General features: G+C 43.3%; 1 protein-coding gene across 4 annotated transcripts in view; it reads right to left on the reverse strand.

Annotated features, from left to right (window-relative positions):
• The window catches only part of znf423 (zinc finger protein 423), a 167,491-nt gene that overhangs the window by 127,206 nt on the left and 15,950 nt on the right, over nt 1-24,335 (reverse strand). For all 4 annotated transcript variants that reach the window (XM_036003136.1, XM_031294812.2, XM_031294811.2 and 1 more), the window contains exon 2: nt 7,696-7,758. In XM_036003136.1, coding sequence (XP_035859029.1) covers nt 7,696-7,758 — 63 coding nt within the window. The remainder of the gene's footprint in view (nt 1-7,695; nt 7,759-24,335) is intronic.

Genomic DNA, 24,335 nt, shown 5'->3' on the forward strand with positions numbered 1-24,335 from the left:
AACCTCCAACATTGGATCCCAGTACAGTCAATATGGACACACTCCATCCCACAGTCTGACTTTAGTTACATAGCATTGCTGTGAGCAGTTGCCAAGACAAGCTGGTGGAGACACAAACTGGAACACCAAAAAATCAAACGCACACAGTCAGCATGACCACCGTACATCTCTATATATCCTGTGTGAAGAAAACCAGGGAACTAATGAACACTGGGAAATGTTCCTGAACTGCCCCTGGGTGATAGAAGTGCACTAAAAGAGAGTGCTAGAGGGAGATTTAAAGGGGAATAAAACATACTGTAATACTGCAAAAGGTAAAGAGATGTATATCTGTCAGCCAAGCATGTATAAAAAGACACACATACACACCTATGTCTAGCTTAAAGCAGGCATCAAAAGGTGGGTAAAAGTGTGTGTGCAGCTTCCAGCAGAATGTTTTGAAACCAAACAGTCCAGGCACAAGGCTTTCATTCTGCTCCACATCGCACTCTACACTGAACCAAGATTCAAAGGCACCTGGCTGGGCACCACCAGCTACGAACCAGCCATGAGGTTAAAATCCGACCTGCATCACATGGCTTGATTGGAGTGCCCAGTGGGCGGCGTTGACAAGACCTTTCAGTCAGGACACTTCAAGACAAGTATCAGCTAATACCATTCAAGAACACTACATTACACTATCTTACAATCCTTCATTGCGATTGTCAAAATCCTCTTGTGAAGTAATATCCAGGCAATATTCTACTTTACTTTATTTGAATTAAACAAACTGGTTGATGCATTACTGGTTGAATTCATTAATTTGTTTTGGGTGCTATGTGTAAAATGTCTACATCGTAAAAAATGTGCGCGGATTCTACTTCATTCAGTCTCTATCAAATGCGATACTCAGATACAATTCACACACAATACTACAGTGAGCACAATACTACAGTGAGACAATACTGCTGGACAGACAGTAAGCACAATGACCCACCTATTTGAGCTCAAAATGTTGAGAAATGGGCTGATTCAAAGAATGGTGGACATATTTGGCACAGAGTGCACATTCAAATGCACACTGATACACACACACACACACAGGCTGAACAGGTGCAGCTGGACACAACAACACAGGCCTGCTCTTCGTCTCTCAAGAGAACGACTCCCCCACCCCTCTCTCACCCTCTGTTTCAGTGTGTATGTGTGGGTGTATGTTAGGTGGCTATATAAAGAGGCCATCTCTCCTCACCTCCTCCTCTCGGCCTCCCACCTCATGTTCTTTCCCCCACCATAGCCTCTGTGTGTGTGTGTGTGTGTGTGTGTGTGTGTGTGTGTGTGTGTGTGTGTGTGTGTGTGTGTGTGTTTTCACAATACAAGGCCTCCCCCCCGGGAGTAGATCTGCTGAGCCACAGAGTACCAGTCACACGCAAACACACACACACACACACACACTCACACTCACACATGTGCACACACATAGACACACACAGACCCCTGGGACGTACTGCAGCAAGGGAGAGCAGCACCCAACACCAATGTCTGGAAGCAGGATGATGAAAGAGACACTCACGTCATGGAAGGTAGCAGAAAACACGCACACATACTGTATATACACAAACACACATAAAATCAGCCAGACATGCAATGCCCAGACTTACACAGATCGGCAGAAAAGCCTACTCAAAAACAAGTTAACAGCTGCTCACTTATTAAAAATGTTGGTGCACACACACAGACACACACACACACCAACAAAAATTACACAGACACACAGACAAAGGTCTTACATGCTGCAATACAGACAAAAAACACAGATGCACTGTGAGCTGTCACAAGCAGGCAATAATAGTCCACACACACAGAAACTGTTTTGCTGTGGTAGCCTTGGGGAAATTAAAACTACATTATGGACCTCCAGAGGGTAGCGGTGAGAGAGGGATAGAGGAAGAGGAAAAGAGAGAGAGAGGAAGCGAGAGAAGGAGGGAGGGAGAGCGGGAGAGAGAGGAGGGAGAAAGGCCAGTGTCCTGTTTTTCGCAGCTATGGCCATCATCTAGTTATTACAGTGAACCAGGAGAACAGTAATACCGCCTGTAATCTCCTTCATTCTCTCAACTCCTCATTTGTAACACGTTCTTTTTTACTTTTCCTCTTAAACACTTATCTCAAGTTCTAACATTCCTCACCCTCTCCGTCTGTCCCTATGGATGGATGGATGGATAGCTGAGATTATGTGAACGTATCCTCCAATCTAACCATCTCGTTCTTAAGATTTGATTCATTATTTGTGCTCGTCATTTAGGGTTGCAGCGGCATAGCGGTTTGACGGTGTACAGTACCATGGTATGAAAATTGACGGTTATTATACCATATACGTTTGCTTATCTACAGTATTAAAAAAAATGTTATTTTCAAAACTTTTTTACACATGCTTCCATTAAAAAAAATGTTTTTAAGTTTCAATTATAATAAAGTGTTTGTTAAAACCAAAAGAACCCTTCTGTTTTCATTAATTTACAGGCTATTTAAGTGCACGTTAACACAGGCGCGCACCTACATAATAACCTTTTTTTAAATTTAAAATGTTCAGTGCCTTATCATGCTGATGTGACCGAGCCCGACCCAAACCCGAACATCATTTCTAAATATCTGTCCGAACCCGGCCCAGCCAGTCGGGTACCGTCGGCTCCCGACGGGCTCGGTTCAGGTAGCCATCATCTAATAATAATAATAATGAGAATACTAATTTTGTCATACCGTCTCATACCATTGCAACCCTATTGTCATTTTGCACGACACAAAAATCCATATTTTCCCACTGAGTCTTACTTATCATAAATGTAATGCATCAGGGCTGTGTGTTTTTTTAATTTCTCTTGTCATTTGGTACATGTCGTTTTGCCGTTCTCCACCATGTTGTGTTCTGCTCAGGGATGTCCCGATCAGGTTTTTTTGCCCCCGAGTCCAAGTCATTTGATTTTGAGTATCTACCGATACCGAGTCCCAATCCGATACTTCAATAATACATAAAAAAAGAATAAAGAAGAGCGAAAAAACAGATCCAGGATGTTCCTTATTTTTTATTTAATTCACCTTATTTTAACATTCAACAACTCTGTTAACAAACAGAGCACTTCTGTTACATATCTCACAGTTTGCTATGGCAATGTTGTTGTCGTCAACTTTATAATACCTCCAGACCGCAGAGATACTCTACTATTAACCAATAGCGTCTCTGCAACAAAGTGATGTCATGCCGCATGCGTTGCTGTTTCTGTGTGGAGTCAAAGGGTCTAACTCTGTGCCACCGCATAACTATAGATGTGTTAAAAAATAATGAGAATATATATACATATATATCCGAATCCTGATCGGGAGGTAACGTCCGATTCCGATCGAGTCTGAAACCACGTGATCGGGCCCGATTTCCGATCACGTGATCGGATCTGGACATCCCTAGTTCTGCTGCCTTAATTTGTCTTCTATTTCAGGTGCGTCCAAATGTGTGACCAACATTTGTGTTTACTGTATTATGTTGTTTGAAATATTTCTTTCAATGTCTAAAGAAGGATATTTTATTTTAATTTTGTATCATTATATTTATTATAGAAATAAATCAAACACTGAAGGCTCTGGAGAAGATGCTGGGCAAGCATCCTTGAACCACTGATCCCCGCAATGACATGCAATAAAGTAGCGAGATGCTTATAATGTCACTGTGGTGCATCTTTCCCACTGAACTACAACCATACCGAGCATATTGGAACAAAGAATCTGGGTTGTGAGACTACAGGAAAAACCTCTTTGCTGACATTTGAAAAAAAAAAAAAATAAATAGGTAAATATTCCCACAGCATACTGGAGAACAAGTGCACACGGACACACGCTGACTGGATTGTGGTGACAAACACAAAATATGGGAAATACTGCTTATGTAGAAATACATATCTGATTAAATCACTATTGTTAGACAGAGTGTCGTCTGTAATTAATCAACCAGTTATTAATAACCAACTGTTCGATCTATAAGCTCAGATTTAGTTGGAGAAGCCAGTCTGATGCTGCTAAACTGTTAGCAGCCTCCCACTAAAGCTAGCGTTAGCTATCCATCAGTAGTAACTGTCACCAGCATCATTTACCACACTGACTGACAATATTCACGTTTCTTATGAGTCTCATATATCAGTGGGAAAGTCTCGATTAACCCGCTACATAACAGCTTTTTCAGTATTTTCCTGTTTCTCTCCTGATGTGACCCTCTCATAGGGAGCCTCGGTGATGGTCTGGTCTATAGCCTGGAGCAAAGCCCATCTATCAGGATCTATTTTAGGGCATGGCAAGAGGACAAATCGAAGACCAGGGTTTTTGGATGTATTGTTGGTGCAACAAACTACTCTAGCAACTTTTCGGCGTAGTTATTAATTTAAAATGGTTTATTTAAAGTAAAAGTTTGGAGCGAATTGCATTTCCTCTGTTGTCGTCTACGGGGAACGCGGGATTGTTTTCCCCCAGAAAGGGGTGTGGTGATGAGACCTTCCCTCGGATGACGTATTGCCGGTAGTACGCATGTCCTAACACACAATAAACACACAGTATTTCCCGATACTTTCTGATAGGTAGACTAACTTGTCCCCACACACACATATGCGTGCACACTCACAATCACACAGTACTTGTGAATAACAATAATGCAGTAAGGTCTTGGTTTCTCAGTTTCAGCTTGGGGACCTGACAAACCTTTTCCATGATGACTCACTGGCTCCTTCTGTATGCGGCTGTGTGTGTGTGTGTGTGTGCGTTGTCCAAGAGAAACAGTGTGTGTATGTGTGTAGGTGTGTGTAGGTGTGTGTGTGTGTGTGTGTGTGTGTGTGTGTGTAGGCTATAGACTGTCAGAAAAGAATTGAGAAAAACAAGTCTCTAGAGAAAGAGAGGAGGATTTAAACACAAACACAGACACTCACAAACACTCACTGCCGATGAAGTTCTCCTACATGAGACTGGACACACGTTAACGACTGAACAGATGACTCTTATGAACAGGGCAACTCCGCTGCTACCTGCCCTTTCCAAATCATTCTCTCTCATTTCCTTTCTCTGTCCATGGCAACATCACTCTTTTTCTTCTCCCAGCACACTGGGGGGAGCGAGGGAACAAGAGAGGAAACAAGGGAAGAAGGGGACAAGTTGTTCTTCTGTCCCACTAAGGGGTGGTTTGGCCAGAGGGGAAGAGAGATGGAGGGTGTTGGGGCACCTTCTGCTTCCGAGGGGTCCTCTCTGGGGCAGAAAGGCCAGGGAGAGGGAAGAAAAAGAGGAAAGGAAAGGAGGAGATGTAGAAAGGTTGGGGGGGGGGGGGGCGGGGGAGAGATAGGTTGGCTCGATGCTATTCCCTTTGAGTCACCCTCCCACCTCCACCTCCCCCCCGCGCCTTCCCTCCCGTGGGTCTTTCCAAACTCAACACACATTTTCCAGAGAAAGCGAAAGAGAGACAGAGAGAGACAGAGAGAGAGAGAGAGAGAGAGAGAGAGAGAGAGAGAGACGGGGGGAGGAAGTTATTTCTCCATTCTTCTCTCATTCTTTTTCGCTCTCCCCCTTTCTCACCCCGTCCTTGCCGACACCATCTCCGAGGGAGTAAAGGAAGCAAGGTCTTTTTTTGTTTTTTATCTGCTTGAATAAGGGATAGGCAGCAATCCTCACACACATGCACGCACACACACACACACACACACACGCACAGGCACACGCTTACTCTAATATGAGCATAGGTATAATTTGAAAAGTTAAAAGACAGATAAAGAGACGGAGAGAGAAAGAAAGATACATAGAGATTTAGGAAGCATGCAGAGAGAGAAAGAAAGAGTGATGCAGAGGATGCTAGGACAGGGAATTGATGTTAAAATCCAAATTGAAAGAGTGGCTGAGTAAGGGAATATGGGACAGTATGTTTTTATGGGAGGAAGAGTGCGAGATAGAGGTGTGTGTGTGTGTGTGTGTGTGTGTGTGTGTGTGTGTGTGTGTGTGTGTGTGTGTGTCTGTCATGGGACTCTAGCTTCCTGCAGGAACTGACACACACAGCAGTTCTAGTGAGCCACCCAGGACCTCAGTCAGCACCCCCCTTAACACGCACACTCAGACACACACACACACACACACACACACACACACACACACACACACACACACACAGCCAGCCCCTGGAGGAGAGTTAGCACAGGTCTGGGTGGGTGTAAGGATGGGAGGGTTCAGTACGTCATAGACACCCCAAGGGTCATACTTTCCTATCCTATCCCTGTAGAGCTGATGGAGAGACAGGGCAGGAGAGGTAGAGAGAGAGATAACTGCATATTTACCACATTCAGCAGTATCTTATTTCCCTGTTGGGATCTAGTCAGAGGAAGTGTTTAACTGTTCTCTGATAGGCTGCAAACCAGAGCAGAAAAACTAGCTAAAGCTGACAAACAACTACAGTAGTCAAACTGTTTTGCCATGGTTTGGAAAATGTGTAATTTGATATTTACTAAGTGTTCATGACAACAGTGAGTAAATATGTCAACAGCCGAGTTGTGCCAGGTTTAAGATGGGCATACACTGTACAATGTGAGCCTGTTTCTAACCTGATTTTTGAGCCGCACCACTCATGTTAGCGTTGGACTGAATTTTAGCATTGGCAGGCGTTGTTTGCCATGCAGTGTACAGGGGCGGGGGGGGAGCGAGGATCGCTTAACTGCACCCGATGGGGCGTCTGTGATGAGAATCAGATGAATTTCAAATTTTCTAATGTCAGATATTTTGGTCGGCCGACGTCAGGCTCTCGCACAGTTGAAGCAGAGCCATGGGTCGGTTCCCCTCGGTCGGTGCCTTTTTTTTTTCCTCACTGCATGCGCACGAAGCGGCGAACACAGCGTCTGAAAGTGCCATGGCGACCCAACGTGTCATTTGTACAGCACATGTTTTTGTGAATCCATATAATTGTCATCCAACTTATCTAGTCACATGCATGAACTTCAGAGCACACCTGGTTCAGTTGTTCCTTTTGACTTAAAGGCGAAAGGGCGAGTGATAATCATTTCTAATTTCCATCTGAGGGTGGAAACAAGCGAGAAGGGAGGATAGAAGAAGGGAGGGAGAGACAGAGAGGGAGCAATACAGCAGCTGGTTTGGAGAAAACCGCAAGGAAAAAACAAAATCCAAGAAAAGAACAAAAAGAAAAGAAAAGCCCTACCATCTCTCGGACTTCCTCCCAGGATATTCCTAGACCACGGAGAGTAGTGAAAAAGCACACAAATCTCTCTCTTGTCCCCCCATAACCAATCTTTCTCTTTCCATATCCCCTTTGTCATCTCTTTCCATTCAGTCCGACTCCCGAGACCAAGAGTGCTCTGTCTCTTTTCACATCTCCCTCTCATTCCTTCTTTTACTTTTCAAATATCCTCTTTCCTTGCTTATGTGGTTTTTCCTTTCTCCTAATACTTTCACCAACCCTTCCATCCAAACTCCTCTTTCTTCACTTCATCTCTCCATCTTTTCTTAGTTGATAGCCCTCTGAGCAGGCCATTATAAACCATGTGGAATTGATCTTACAAATGGTGTGTGTCTGTGTTTGTGTGTGAGAAATGTAGACTTAAGCCTCTCGTGTGGATCTGACAGCTCGCTGGAACTCGATTACATTATCAGTGTGTGTGTGTGTGTGTGTGTGTGTGTGTGTGTGCGCGCACAAACCTGTCTGGACGGTTGATTCATCCCAGGTCCCTCCACACTCTGAAGACTCCCCTTCTTCTACCGCTGAGGAGAAAGGAAGATACATTAAAATATATGTTAAAGCTCCATTGTGTAATTTTTTTGAGTTGATTCTTGGCAAAAAAAAAAAAACGTTGTTCTTTTACAAATATGTGCTCATTCATGTGTAATTACTTCCACCAACTAATCAAAGTATTCTCGTAAGCGTAGAATCTGCAATTCCGAATACATACGAGCGAGTCGCTGGAATGACGGCCGCCATGTTGCGCCTCTATCTTTAAAATACATTAACCAAAGAGGGACATACCTCCGCCTTTCGCGCGTTTACACTCAGTGGCACGGTGACGAATGCCAGGGAGGGGGAGAAGATTACTCGCGACTGCCGGCAGATTTGAAAGCCTGTTGAAGAAGGAGGATCACGCCTATTCTTAAGGACATGTAACGGAGTCGCCAAGGAAGTTAAAAAGAGAATTAAAAGGACAACGCGACAGGCAAAGCAACAAGACCAAAGTTAATATTGGAGTGGCTTTTCCAAGATGGAAAGAGCTCATAAGGAGCTACCGCTAGAACAGCTGCGTAGAATCGACGGCGTACATCCGCAGACCCCTCTGCGTCTACGCCGGACCCTACGCCGTGGCCTGTCGTGCACCTCTCGAAAAATCTAACTACACATCGCGGCCGCGCACGTCGCTCGGCCGTGGCTTGGTAGCGCTGCATTTCCCCCCGACTCATTTCCCACCGTGGTCAGAAAGCACAGGGGAGACACATTGTTTCTCTTACTATGCCTCTAGAGTCACAACTTGCTCCGAAGACAATTGCCGTCACTCTCTCACTCTCTCCATCGCTCTATCACCCAATCCCCCCCCACACACACACACATGCCGGCTCGAGGCACACACCAACGCACAAGTAAACAAAGAGTTTCGCGATTGACCCTCCGAAAACCACACACCCCTAGCGTTCTGGCGGTGAAATGCACCGCGATGCAAAGAAACACGTTCAACCCCGACGCAGAGCTCCGAAAGGGTCACGAGGCCGTAGGAGCGACGGCGTAGCTAGGGCGTGGAGTTTGCGCGCAACCGTAAAACGACCTTAAGAGCTAATTTTAGTTTCATTGACATTGTTCATACTGCTCAGAGAAATATATTAAAAAAACAAACCTCCGTTGCTTCTCTCCTACGCTGTAAACATTGCCTTACACTATTAATCTCGTACAATACACAGAATAACAATAGCACTGATACTTTACTAACATTAGCTTGCATATGTTTGGGAACCTGATAGCTGATGTTAGCAATGAAATGGTACCAAAATAACATAAAACTACTATTACACTGGAAGGAACACTCAAGGACGAAGTCGTACTTCTTGGAATAATACGGCCACCGTAGGAGTTACAACGCGCTCGGAATGGGAGGGGCTAGAACGAAATATTCAGTTGGTTGTCATATACAATTTCACCGCTAGATAGGAGAAATTCTTACACAATGTAGCTTTAAGTATTTATTATTAGCAAGCAAAAAAGTGACCATGACCAAAAGCCCAAGATCACGAGCAGAAATGTGCTCAATCTCAAAAAGTTAATAGATTCAAATGAATCAACAACTATTTTCAAAATCTATTCATCATTTCAGCCATTTCCTTAGTAAAAATGCCAAACATGATTGGTTCTAACTTCTAAAAAGTATTTTCTGCTCTTCTTTGTTTAACGTAACCGTGAACTGAATATGTTTAGTAGAGGTGCAACGATGAATCGATGAATCGATTAGTTGTCAACTATTAAATTAATCGCCAACTATTTTGATAATCGATTCATCGTTTGAGTCATTGTTTTATTAAAAAAAATAAGATTTCTCTGATTCCAGCTTGTTAAACGTTAATATCTTCTAGTTTCTTCTCTCCTCTGTGACAGTAAACTGAATATCTTTGAGTTTTGGACAACACAAGACATTTGAGGACGTCATCTTAGGCTTTGGGAAACACTGATCCACATTTTTCACCATGTTTGGACATTTTTATAGATCAAACAACTAATCGATTAATCGAGAAAATAATCGACAGATTAATCGACTATGAAAGTAATCGTTAGTTGCAGCCCTAATGTTCAGGTTTTAGACTGTTCCGACAAAACAAGCTGCTTGATGATGTGATCCAACATACAGAATTTCATGTAGAAATGACAACACTAAGACTAGAAGTGTTGACTCTGGACTACAGGTCTGTTTATGATGAATCGTATAGTTTCCCTTGGATGGTTCTCCGAAATTATTTTGTGTCTCTCTTTGTCTCAACCACTTTGGATTAAAAGTGCAAGCAAGTCTTTACAAAGCATAGGCACTACATTACAGAGAAGTTTTATTGGAGGGTTATGGAGTCTGCATGTATCTACCTCTGCACATGTTTAATCTCGTAAATGTATGGTATTAACCACCTCTAAAAACAGACCAGGGAAGCAACAAAAAAATGCAGGTATTGGCAATGTCCTGAGATCTCTCGGACACCCGAACACAGAGCTGATCAGAGCTGGAATGTGACACTGACTTCCTGGGTACAACAGGAAGGAGGGAAGTACAGCTGGCACACAAACAGGAAATGGCTGGAGCCACCACACAATGGGGTTTCCTGTACACCCCGTCCCCCCCAACATGATTCCTCACTTACTCACCTCTCAGATCTCTCAAAATCCTAGTTCTCATCCGGCTCTCTCTGATGACCCCCACCCCTCCGGCTCTTTATAGCTCTCCTCATCTTCCTCACTCCATTAATCTTCATCAGCTCCCACTTGACCCACCCCATCCTCACAGTTGCGCTCAGCCAAAAGCTCAAATGAAAACGAGAAGTTTTAAATCAGCGACGTGTCCCTTTTAGAAGAAAAACTAACTGTTGAGATGTTCCTTGTTTTAGTTAAACCCCAATGATGTTAACTTGTACACACAGTCAAAAATACTGTATGCACAGGCTAAATATACGGAACAATTTGGTTGCTAAATATCTGGGTTTTCAGTTTCCCCAGGTAGTAATGTGGACCATTAAAACTACAACAATTAGAAATTGGTGCTGGGGTGTAAAGTTCTACATAGCGAACCCACAAGACAAACTCAGTTTGAGGACAGTTAATTAAATGATATTGAAACTTCCTGCCAATATAATCAACAATGTTCACGTCTCTTGAAAGAATAGGCTAAATCCCTGCATAAAGGTTGAACTGCACTAAAAACAACTGCAGTTGAATCCTTCCATTCAAGTGATCCACAGCAGGCTATATTGTGAAAGTAAGCTACCCAGCCTTACGTGTACCGTATGTCCGTTCAATAGCAACTCACAACGTAGTGCAGTGACTTCATTTTTGACTGGCCAAAGTTAACACCAGGCTGGGATTCCCATCCAACACAGCCACACAGTGGAGAGACACGCGCACGCACGCACACACAGATCAAGAGACGGAGAGAGAAACAGATACATAGAGACATAGAGATTTAGGAAACACACACACACACACACACACATCCTAGTTTTAATGAATATCTGCAATATCTGATAACAGAGAATAAGGATTGACAGGAAATAATATAAATGGTCTGGATGAGATACAAGAAAAGAACTAAAGGCAAAGTTTGAAACACATGAGAAACATGTACTGCTTCATACATTTTCATTGTATTCCGTAAATATAAAGGAGCCCAACGTGCTAAAAAAAAAATATATGTATAACACATAATACTTCTTTGTGAAATTCAAGTGAAGCATTTCATTTTGGAACAAGTTCCAATATAGAGCGGTGAAATCACCATGATCACATCACTTCCAATGAAAACAGAGACTGGGCTGCGAGTCATTTCTTCACATCCATTCAAAATGACTTTAATATGAATAATTAATTATGATTCAACCGGATTACATTTACACCTGGTACTAATATGTGTCTCCAGTGTCCACATTGAGATCCTCGGTCCAGCTCAAACAACAGAAGGTCCCTTTTTTTCCATCACCGCCTCCTCCTGCTGCAGCTGTCGGTTGTTTTAAGCTGACTCACTGACCAGACGGCCGACCCTCAGCAGAAAAGGCAGTTGGACTGATCAGTGTCAGGCGGCGCTAATCTGTATTGTCGCCCAAAAATTAAAACCGGCAGCTGATTGGACGAACGCGTCACGTGGGTCTGGTTTCTCCGGAAATTCAAAGACAGACTGTCATGGCGGCTTGTTCAGAATACGATCTCATATTGTACTAAAATAGTTCACGAAATGTTTCTGAAAACATTTTAAGCGAGAAATAGGCCATGCAGTTGCTGAATCTGTCTTCATTTCAGATCAACAAAGGTCAGTTTAAAAGATTTTCGCTCCCCGTTTCCGGGTTAGCACTCTACCAATCAGATGGGTCACTTGAGTCCGACTGCCGGCAGTGCCCGCCCCGCCGATTATATATGTCAAATTGGCCAAAATGAAGGCCGGAACACACCAAACAGACTCGAGTCACTGACCTCGCCAGACTGTCCAACGGCCGATTATCGGCTTGGTGTGTCAGCGCCTTTAGAGGCGAGGCGGCCGTCTGGCTGCTGCTGCTTCTGCTGGAGGCCGGTGCTGGTAGTTGTATGTGGTTTGAAAACACATTTGCATTTACGTATGTGTTTGATGTGGTCACAATGCGTCCCTGACCACCTCCGGAGGCGGTCTGACTGATTGGATCACAATCTTTTTTTGGTTGCATTTACACCTGTACTTGCTGTGGTATGTAACATGTGGTCAAGCACTTTCCGTTTGCACTCCCATCAACCAAAACGCATATCATTGCCAGGGAAAACGCATATCATTGCCAGGTGTAAATGGTGTCAAAATGTCTACCTGCTACTGAGGGGGTTATCTTTACTACAGGAAGTTACGCGATATTGCCATGATTATGAAATTACAAGAATTCCTATATTGATGGACCTAAAGTAGAACCAAAACTGGGCCCAGAGCTGGAAAGGATATGAATCATTTCTGAGCATTTCTTCTACAAAAATATGTAGTCAACTGCTTGGTTTGTTTTACACCACAAAAGCGGTAGAGAGTGTGGACAGGGTGGAGAGTTTCAATTCCCTTGGTGTACACATCATCGAGGGTCTGACCTAGGTGCTGCATACTGACTCAGTGGTGAGAAAGGAAGGGCAAAGACTGTTTCACCCTCAGACGCCTGAGGAAATTCCGGGTATCGCCTTAAATACTGAGCAATTTCTACTCCTGCATCCTTGAAATCCCTAACGGGGAACACCACTGTCTGGTGCGGAAACAGCACCGAACAGGACCACGAGGCCCTGCAAAGAGTGGTTTGTTCGGCTGAACATAACTGCCATGACAGTAAAAAGGCTAGGAGAATCATTAAAGCTCCGAACCACCAGGATAACAGCCTTTTCTCCACGTTGATGAGTGGAAGAAGGTACCAGATACACCAGGCCAGCAATGAGAGGCTCCGGAGGAGCTTTTACCCTCACTAAACCCCCACTAAATGACGACACTGCCTATGACTGCCCTTCCAGAGTCTGGGGCTTCTGAGGGCCAGATGTAGACCACAGTGTGCTAATAACGTACTAATGGATCCCTGGACAAACGCACAGCACAGCACACACATAGGCACTCGAGACAGACCCACACAGGATTTTAACTTGAAGGCTGCGCGTCTGTCTGAACAGAGACCTCCCACTATGACTGAACACGCCTGCCAAACACAGCAGACAGAAACAGATGAGAGAAGGTACGGGAAGAGGAAACCAAAAGAAAAGCAAAGTATTTCCTCTGAGCTAAAAAAAGGGGCTTTCCTCCAAAACACTTTTAGCATATTACCCTATAATCAAGCCATGAGTTGGGTTGCATGATTAATACAATACTACACCTTCAGTCTCTTAAGCAACATGCAATGCAAAAGGTGTATGCGTCGTGCTACTGATGCATTTGTTTACCAGCAATTTGAAATAGAAAAATGCAGTCAGATGAGATGATAGAACAACGCCAGTTCGTAAATAGTCACGTTATTTTGATTTATTGATTTGTGTACAGGTCACGATTTTCTCGTTTATTTCGTGTACAGGTCATGATTTTCGAACGTTACCATTTCACAAACTGCCATGACACTGGGCTGCTCTGGGGGACGCAACAACGGGGAAATTAAACGCCACAACGGGGAAAATAAACGCCACACGCCGGCGACAACAACAGGACGGACCGCCACACGCGGCCACAACGGGGAAATTAAACGCCGGCGACAACAACAACGGGACCGCCACACGGGGACGCAATCCCCGGGCGCAGGGACACGATCCGCGGTCTCTATGGCATGCAACAACGGGGACATGAAACGCCACAACAACAACGGTTGTGGTTAGGAAGAGAATAACGCAGAAAGGATCTGCAACACGCCGGACGCGATCCCCGGTCTCCGCGGTGAAAGTCCTGTATTGTTTGACCCATCCACCACTCAGACCAACCTCCCTACGCTGATTTTCTGCTTTTCATACTACTCTCTACCGTCGTGCTGTGATTACGAAACATGCTTCCCATTTAAATACATTAAATTAAAATTTGTAATCACCACACGAAAAAAACGACATAATCGTGTCCTGTTCACAAATCAATAAATTTAATAACGTAACCATTTCACAAACTGCCATGAGACTGGGCTGGATAGAAACACATTCTCTAGTGTATGCAAACTAAACCTACAATCCTAATTACAAGCCATCTTTTTGGCCACAGCACCCATTCAAAGCACAGCACACAAGAATATTCTGGAACCTACATGAAAAGAGGGACCTGTATCACTTATGGACAGAGATCTGAATCAAAAGGTTTCCCTTTCTGACAAGCAGTGTTCCCTGCTGAGACCGCACTCTGCTTAAGCCATGCGTCCCTGGTCTGGTTGTGACAGGGCTTCTCGGTATGCTTTCACTGACAATCATGATAAAAACTGGTTACGTTTTTAGCTGTGACTGTCCTTCCTTTGCCGTACCTGAAGTTGCTGCATTTTGGCTGCTGTCTGTAGATTCCTTCATACACAACTCACACGCATGTTTCACACGCAAATTTTTGTTGTTTGTTTGTATGTTGTGTATTGTTTGTTGAAAATGTAGCTTGACTTGAATCACCTTCTTTTGACTGAAAGTACTGCCAAACAATTTTCACTTTCTCCCAGCCTACTGCATTGAACGGTCCACCTACGTAAACACCTTCCCGTAATCAACGGCGGCGTCATTACGTCGACCAGCGTAGCGTGTGTAGCGCAAGCGGAGGGTTCGGTTTGGTGGAAAAAAATTCTAAGGTTGAAGAAACCGAACACCGTCAAAAAGCCCAATAATCGGCCGAATCCAAAGCCGAATCCTGGATTTGGCGCATCCCTGATAAAAACCATATTCTTTTGGTAGTTACGTTGGGTTTTTTTGGGATGTTATAGAAGGACCTAGAGGTACTGGTGACTCTGCCTCTGATAAAAGCCCATTTCTTCTGATGAGACTGTAGGGAATACAGTGTGTTTCATTAGCCAAGCACACACAGCTTTATTTAGATTCCCCTATCCTCCCTCTGAGACACACACACCGTTACTGTGAACCCTGCACACACCAGGGGGTCGGTGGTGGGTGTATGTGTGTGGTTGTGTGGAAAGGGTTGAGCATTCTTGCACAAACTGAACGAGTAAAAGGAGGGAGAGTTCAGTCGGAAGTGTGAGTGTCTGTGCTTACATATGGGCTGTACCGAATGTCATTTTTCTATATTCAAAGCTTCTATTGAGGTTTTTAGAATGAAGTTTCGAAAATGTAAGGCGTCATATTTTATGATGTCATCATCACCCTAAAAAAATAAGTAATAATAAATAAATAAAAACATCCTCGGAAAAAATTCTCAATTTGAACATCGGTCTTTTTTTTATTAAATCAATACAATCTTTTTTGTAATGACTGAAGAAGTACTATAAGCCTGTTAGAGCTGAAATACATTTGTTGTTATTGTGGTTATAAAAATGCAATGTATGGTAGGCCTGTAACAATTATTCCATAATTATTTTACATAATCGCGGTGTCTTTGTTTAACCGCAATTAATTGCTAACATTAGCTAAAGTCTTAAAGCGTATGACTGGTAATCGATTTTGTTTGTAATTGTAATTATATAAGTGATTATTGGTGGGACTATATATTTTATTATTATTTCAATTGTTAGTTGTTGGCACTTGAACCTTTACGCGTTCATAGTAACAAAAATGACAAGGGGGGATACAATTAGAAAAAAATGTTTTATAATAATAAGGCATTGTTTACTTCATATCTGTAACTAACTAACTAACTAACTAACTAAAGACATATCCTGGAATTCATTCTAATCTTTAAATTGTTTCAAAAAGTAATACATAAATACATATTTTTAAATTTGACTGAAAGAGACAATTATATTGATAATCGCAATTATTTCTGAGACAATTAATTGGACAGCAAAATTTGGAATTATTACAGCTCTAGCTTATGGTGCTGTTAAAACAAGTGTGTGCCTCCTTTTGTGTGCGGCAAGCGGGATAGCAGTTTTTTGACCGCAGTGAAAATGTTTTTGAAAGGCTAAACGCCAACAAATGTGGATTAAAGCAGAATATTTCCTTAGATAAAAACATGAACAGAAATGATTACATCTATCTTTTTTCAATAGATTTGGACTTTTGGACTTTACAGCGATCTGAAGTTTTAATAAATAGGATTGTCAGAAACAATCCTACGCAGACACCATTGGAATCTAACTCTGCAAATATTATGACACTAATAATATTAGCGTGGCCTAATCTTTCTCTGCAACTGTGCAGCAATGCCGGGTTTGAACAGAATGAATAGACACGCAAATAAAAATGTAAAAAAAACCTGCGCAGCATTCGAATGCTGATTTAATTTTTGAATGTCAACGTTATAAATAAATCCTCAAAGCTTTGAACTATTCGGTACAGCCCTAGTGTACGTGTGTGTGTGTGTGTGTGTGTGTGTGTGTGTGTGTGTGTGTGTGTCTATGTAGGTAGTGTACATCGTTAGGAAAAATATAGACAGAGAGAGAGACCTGAAGTATGTGTGTATGTAAGGAAGAATACAGCATTCAAGGCCTCACTGTCTTTCCACAAGTGTGTGTTGCTCGATAATCGACACAAAGGAGACAATTTCGTCAGTGCATTAAAAACATCAAATTCGGTACCCAGCCCTATAAGTGTGAGCCTAATTTTAGGCGATATCACCCAGGCCTATGTAACATGCCATGGTCACATGTACACAAAAACATACACACAAACACGCAGAAGTAGCGTACCTGTAGGCAAGCCCATAATTACTGAGAGAGCAAAGGCCTAGAGATCAAACAATCTGCCTCAACAACATCACTGCACAAATTCAGCACAAACCCAAACCCCAGAGCATGATAGCCTATATGTGTGTGTGTGTGTGTGTGTGTGTGTGTGATACAAAGCAAACAAGATGCTACTGGGAATCTTTTAAGCATCTTTACACATGTGCGCGCGCGCACACACACCCACACACACACACACACCCACACACACACACACACACCCACACACACACACAATTAAGACTTGCTTGAGCTGTGGCTTTTGTTGACCCCTGAGACACCTTAGTCTATCAAATGTGTGTTTTAGATGTGTGTTTCAGTAAATACACCATATGTAGTTTAATGAGAACAGAAAAGGAGTGATTTTCCTTGGCTTTGAAGGGGGGGTGTACTTTGAGTCTGTGTTACTCAAGATTTTGAAGTATCTCTCGTAAATGCGGTCTAACAGCATGAATATAAACATCGGCCGATTCGTAATTATTTGGCAGAATGGGTCCACGTCGATGTCAGAGGTCTGCAGATGGCAGGAATGTCAAAACCAAAAGCCAACGTGCGGTTTTGCGTTTCACATATATATTTTTAGGTGGAACCATGCTATAGACATGATAGTGTTTTAATGGCTCTTGGCTTAAGATATTTTATTTAGGTGTGTGTGCGTGTGTGTTTTAAGAAATCCGGGAGAGCGACTGAAGCTGGGAGCATAGAAACAGCAGCATACAAGAGCACCACATTATCCATTCTGTGGAAACACACACACACACACACACACACACACACACACAATAAACAGTGTCAACCACACCTGCAGAAAACACAGTCCCAATAAACAGTCAGATGCAAACACACACATAACACACATACAAGCACACGTCAAACTGCAACACAAAAGAACAAGACGTGTCTGCATTGTGACGGATCATTAGACAGGCATAATTATACCAGGGTGTCCACAGCAGCAAACCACACAAACACTCACATGTACATACATAATCAAAATAAGTCCCAATATGAGAATCTGCAATGCAGAATTTCCTAATATCAGAGTCTCACGTCTCCTGCTAAAAAAAATATACAGGAATTGGAAATTAGATTAAAAGCAGAAAAATGTGTAAAATTATACATATATTTTTTTATATTTTTCTAATCTAAAGTAGATTGAGCAGTGCCATGATGAGACCTGTCGTTGGGTGAACACCAGCAGATGATGGGATCGTGCAGATATCAGTATATTTGATACAAAACTGAATCTCCTGGGTAAAAACTTTTTAATCACAATAATGAACAATGGTGGCATAGTGCAATATTGATGCTTTTATTAAACTGCACTGCTCAGACCACCTCTTGCAGGCAGAAAGGCAAACCCATTACAGTATAACTTCATAATGTGATTAAGGACTGGTCTGTACTGGCTTAGATTAGTGGCTGAGTCATCCGCAACTGCTTGTAGAATGTATGAGGTCCTTCTCTTTCAGGTGATTGAACACCTGTAGCCATCATACAGCCCAGGAATAATATGCGAGTTCCATCTGTAGTCTCTAATTTTAGCAATGCACTGAAAATATTTACACATGGGTTTAAGACTGAGGGTAATTAATTACATTTTCTGGCACAGCACCTGAATCTAGAAAAACAGACCCACTGTTAAGTAACTGGTAAGCTATTCAAAGTTCATACAATTTACTCATTTTAAGTGTAAGTGGCAGGCATCCTCAGAAAAATCTGACTACAAATGTGACTGCCTGAGTGTCTTGAAACATTGCAGTAATGTGAAGAGTATTTAATGGGCGACATTATCTACACATTTTGATCTATCCACAGTCACACCCAATATAGTCTTGCACTACCAGACCTATCTCCACAGCGCTGTGGAGATCGTCTTGGACGGCGCTAAACTCTGTTTGCCGTGTGTACTTCGTCCACAGCAATCCCCACTAATCGCTCCCAAGACGTCCCAGTTAGAGAGTAAATGCCGTAAACATATTCTTTGTAAATCTTTACAATCATTCCCCAAAAGAACCAAGCAGGCCTGCCTTGTTGCACGATCCACATTTTCTTCGACACCTGCCATCGTGAGTGTGTAGCTTGCTAGTTCGAAGAGAGCATACGTGGAGGGACATTGTAGACAATTATCCTGGAAACGTACTTCCGTTGATCCAGACTACACCTACGACGCATGTTAATTCTGCAACAAACCCTTATACATAAACGACAGAACAGGTCGATTGTCAATGATTCCCAAAACGATATGTATGACCATTCTATCTACAACCCGCCGTGGTGGTGGCCGTTTTAAACATGTGACCGTAACAAGTGACGGGCGCAGTTTAAACACGTAGTTAACGTTGGGAAACAGAACTAGTTAAGTTTAGGCAACAAAAATAGTTATGGTTAGGAAAATACCAAGGATTGGTTTTAAATTAGTCAAGTGAGGATGTAACATGACATCACAGAATATGGTCGTAAAACTTGGTTAGTTTCAAAAAGTGACAGTTGACTTTTAAATTTCACATGGGACACAAACCTGAGCGAAATTACTGTGCTTGTTTGACCCATCCACCACCCCAACCTGCCTCCTTATGCGTAATTCAGTGCTCTTTCTCACTTTGTCAACTCACTTTCTCGTTTGCTCTTGCGACAATTACTATAGCCATGTGAGGTCGTCGCCTAACAAAGACGTGTAATTATGGGTCGTTATGAGCTGCTTCCACAATCGCCTACATGGTTGTTTCTGGGTAATTCTGGGTGGAAAAAGAGGGTGTGACCTGCTTCTATGAAGTTTTCTTGACAATGGAGGATTAATCCCCTGATTTGTTGTACCAAAATGAAGCACTCATCATAATGGAAAAGCAGGTTAACTATACTAATGTTGGCAGATAATGCCTCACACACAACAGAGGAGAGGAGAGGAGAGGAGAGGAGAGGAGAGGAGAGGAGAGGAGAGGAGAGGAGAGGAGAGGAGAGGAGATGAGAGGAGATGAGAGGAGAGGACATTATCATGAACAAATATTTACAGTTATTAACTATACACACAGACACACTACTACAAAGCAGTGCAACAGCACATCTCTCTCCACTGTCTTCTTTCTCTTCCTCCATCTTTTCCTCCTGTATTTACAACCTCATCTATTTTCCCCCCATCCCTCCCTCACTTAGGTACTTATCTTTTCTGTCTTCCGTTGTTCATTACCCACATCCTTCTTCGCTATTGTCGCTCTGCCTCCATCTCCTAAGTTTGTCTCCCCTGACCGCTGCTCACCCTCCATACTTTGTTCTAACATCCATCCTTTTTCATCACCCTTTTGTCCCTCCGTCTCTCCTTTTCTCTATCTCTCCTCCACACCACCATCTTCATTTCCCCTCTTCTATCAGATTCCCACTTGCCCCCCTTCTATCTTTGTCTCTCCTTCTCTTCTGTCCCATGAAAGCACTTATAGCCTCAATAAGAAAAGCCTTTGTCTTTTCCCCCTCCTAAACAACACAGGCATGTACGCTCTCTATCAGGGCCATTTATTCCCAAGGCAGCCCAGGCTCTGATGTTCCCAGATCTCTTTGACGAACGGGTCACTGTGGCCAATCATGAATTGGCCAAGCGGCCCAGAGAGGCGGGATGTGGGTCAGTGTAGCCAATGATACGCTGGTTCTTTTCCCTGAGGGGCAGGCTGATTGACAACCAGTGCTGGACAGAAGTCAAGAGGGTAATTGTCATCTCTCTCTCTCTCTCTCTCTCTCTCTCTCTCTCTCTCTCTCTCTCTCTCTCTCTCTCTCTCTCTCTCTCTCTCTCTCTCTCTCTCTCTCTCTCTCTCTCTCTCTCTCTCTCTCTCTCTCATCCCAGACACCCTCTTTTTCTTCCTCCCTCTTCCCTTTCTGTCTCTCTCCCTCTCCCCCCGCTTACTTCCCCTCTCCAACCCACTTCCTAGCCCCCACCTCCCCCCTTTCTCCGTATAGCTCCGGAGGGACTCTCTCATTGGCCGCCCTTCATGTCCCTCAGGAACGACTTTGTGACGCTACTGGTCGAGGGCTGATGCCAATCTCCATCCCCAGCCCGCCCCCCCGGGAGCCCCCCTAACTTCAACGGCCTGTGACACACACACACACACACACACAGCACTTCAGGCCAGGGAACGGGGACAGAAGCTGATTAACCAAATACTTTTATCAGCAGTAAAACCGCTCTCTCTGCCTGCCTGCATTCTGAACAAAACAGCCTTAAAATACATAAACACACACACACATGCAGACACACATCCCAAGCAGTGAGCCACTGGCCAGAAACACCAGGCTAGTCTGGGGTTTGGGACAGTGTCAGTGTGTGTGTGTGCATGCTTTTGTTTGTGAGAGTGTGTGTAAAGGGACAGAGGTAGCAGAGGGCTTAGATGGATGGCAGAGAGAAAGAACAACAACCCCACAAAGCCTGGCGGACAGGCTTCATCGCCCTCTCTATCTTTTTCTTTCTGCTGTCTGCTCTCTTTTCTACTCTCTCTTTTCTACTCTTCCTCACTCATCCTTTTCCCTCCATCTCTCCCTCTCTTATTTGATCCAAAATGTTTCTACTATCTGATTGTGTCCTTGTAGTTTTTGCTATTATTTAACTTTCAGCCATTCACGACTTTCTCTTCCTGTTATTCTACCCTCTGTACTTCCATCCCATCTCCACTCATCTCTTCAGCCATTTTGCTCCTCACACCTTATCTTTTGTCTCTTGCTGCATATGAGGTCATTGTTGTTTTAAACCATGCTGTGCTGTCCAACTGAGTTGCAATGCAACCTCCCCAACATTCCAAAAACTTAACCCCCCCCCCCCAACAACATATGACAACATAAAGACACATGCTCTCTTGCTTTCAGTTACACATGTATCAGCACCTTAACATCCCAAAGGCTTGTGTTAAAATCTATATTGAAGGGCGCCTGGGTAGCTCACCTGGTAGAGCACGCGCCCATAAACAGAGGCTCAGTCCTCACCGGGTTCGGTTCCGACCTGCGGCCCTTTGCTACATGTCATTCCCTCTCTCTGCCCTCTTTCATGTCTAAGCTGTCCTACCAAATAAAGGCCTAAAATATCAAAAAGATTATCTTAAAAAAAATTTAAAAAAGGAAACAAGGTGAATGAAATCACTGAAAACGGGTATAAACATTAAAGGCTTTCTTGTTTTATCTTTTGTAAATTTCAGTGTACTATTCCTACTTGTGTAGTGGGTCTTCCATGCACATACAGTACACAAACACAAACACATGCATACTGTATGTGCATGAAATCATCTGTATGCAAAAAAAAAAAAAAAAACACACACACAACCATTTAAAATTACTTGTTAACACACAACACATTCACCTCTCAACATACGGAAATAACTCATTTTTACACACACACACACACACACACACACACACACACACACACAGTTGATGTTCAGGGCCAAACAACACAGCTTGAGATTAAAGAGCCTCTCTGATCTGACATTTGTTTTTCTGTCTGTCAGAGAGTGTGGCGGGAAGAGGAATCGATAGCAGAAGAGACGTGGAGAGGAGAGGAAAGGAAAGGAAGGGAGGGATAGTGAGAAGTAAAGGGGGAACAAATGGGAAGATATAAAGAGAGTAGAGTAAGAAGTAGGAAGGAAAGGGAAGTCAGAGGTGGAGAGGAAAGGTGAGAGAGAGGTGAGGATGACAGCACCAGTGAGGTGAAAGTAGAGAGGTGAAGGAGGCCAGCGAGGAGAGAGATAAGGAGTAGGACAGAGAGAGGAAGAGAGGGCAGGAGGAGGAGAGGGAAAGCATTCCTCTGGAGTACCTCGACTCTGGGGAAGGCTCCAGAAATAACTGAACTAGAAGTTCCCCCAGCAGCCTCCACTCACCATTACATACTGGGACTCACACACAAGTCAAATAAAAAGGCACCAAGTTCACCATTGGAAGACTTAACTCTGAAACTGAGCACAGACTCAAATGTTGTCAAGAAAAACCCAGACAATTTCTGCAAACATGCATGCACTATAACTGCTATAACACACACACACACAACATGAACAACAAGAGCAGTGAGGGGTGGAGGGGTACATAATTGCCTTCTCTTGTAGTACAGGCTGGGGAGTGCTTTTTGACTGAAGACACCAATTTCACGCTAAGGCATTATTTAGCTTGATACAAACTTGATTAGGCTTTACAGGAGGAGAGAGAAAGAGAGACACAGTGACACAGAGAGGAAAAGGGAAATAAACAGCTTTGTGTCATGCCGCATCGCTGGCGGATAGATTAACTTGCTCGTCCCGCTCCTTCTGGGAGTAACAAGAAAAATATACACACAGCGCGTGTGCGCTTGAAGCGTGGCTGGTTGTTTGTTTGTTTGAGTGGATGTATAATCAAGCATCTTATCCTAAACACAAAATGTGGTTTTCCTTTTTTAACATTCAACGTTTTTTGCTACTATTGCTTAGATGGCATTGATTGGAACTGATTTCAGTCCCAAAGATGACAGAAACAATCAATCAACTGAGGATTGAAGCATAGGAGTGCTTCAGTCACAGACAAGGTGGTAGCCAAGTGCAAAATGATCAATATCTAGAAACTCTACTGAGAACAGGGCAGTCTACAATAATCTTCATGTTTGCTCGTAGAGACTCTTATCCCAAGTGCCAAAGTTCATTATAAAGATACGGCTTTAGGCGACATGCATTTAAGCTGAAGTGCCACCTACACTTACCACCACCAACAACAAAAATGCCACTAATGCGCTTTGGTAGAGAAAACCCATTGGTTCAGTATGCAGATGTCAATAAATAAGAAATGTATTCAACTACTTTTACCAATGTAGTAATTAACTTTTTTAGGGTCAGAAAAAGTTATATTACTAACTGGAGAGGAGAGGAGAGAAGAGGAGAGGAGGCTGGGTGTGCTAGTCTCCAGACTGCTTATCAACTATGATTCTAAGGCAGACAGTACTTCTGCATTTTTAAAATTGGCCTTGCGCTGACCAAGAGACACACATACCATCGCACCCATTTCACCATGCAATCTCTTATGCTCCGTCTGCTCTACCACTTTCTCTCCAACACTGTCTCTCTATTTCATTCTGTCTTGATACAGGCATGAAGCTTTTATTAGGGGCGTACAAGACATAGTACAAGAGAATACACCACCTCATCCTGCTCTGCTGTTGTTTCCGCATAGTACAAGTAAAGTCACTCTGGCTTTTCTGAACCTGCTTGTCATTGAACAGGCTGTTCTCACGTGGGTTGATGAGTGGGTCATAAAACACAGGACTTTCAAGCCGGGGAGCAGAGTTCGTTTCCCGGCAA

This window comes from Sander lucioperca, chromosome 7 (assembly GCF_008315115.2).
Source record: "Sander lucioperca isolate FBNREF2018 chromosome 7, SLUC_FBN_1.2, whole genome shotgun sequence".
Lineage (NCBI taxonomy): Eukaryota > Metazoa > Chordata > Actinopteri > Perciformes > Percidae > Sander > Sander lucioperca.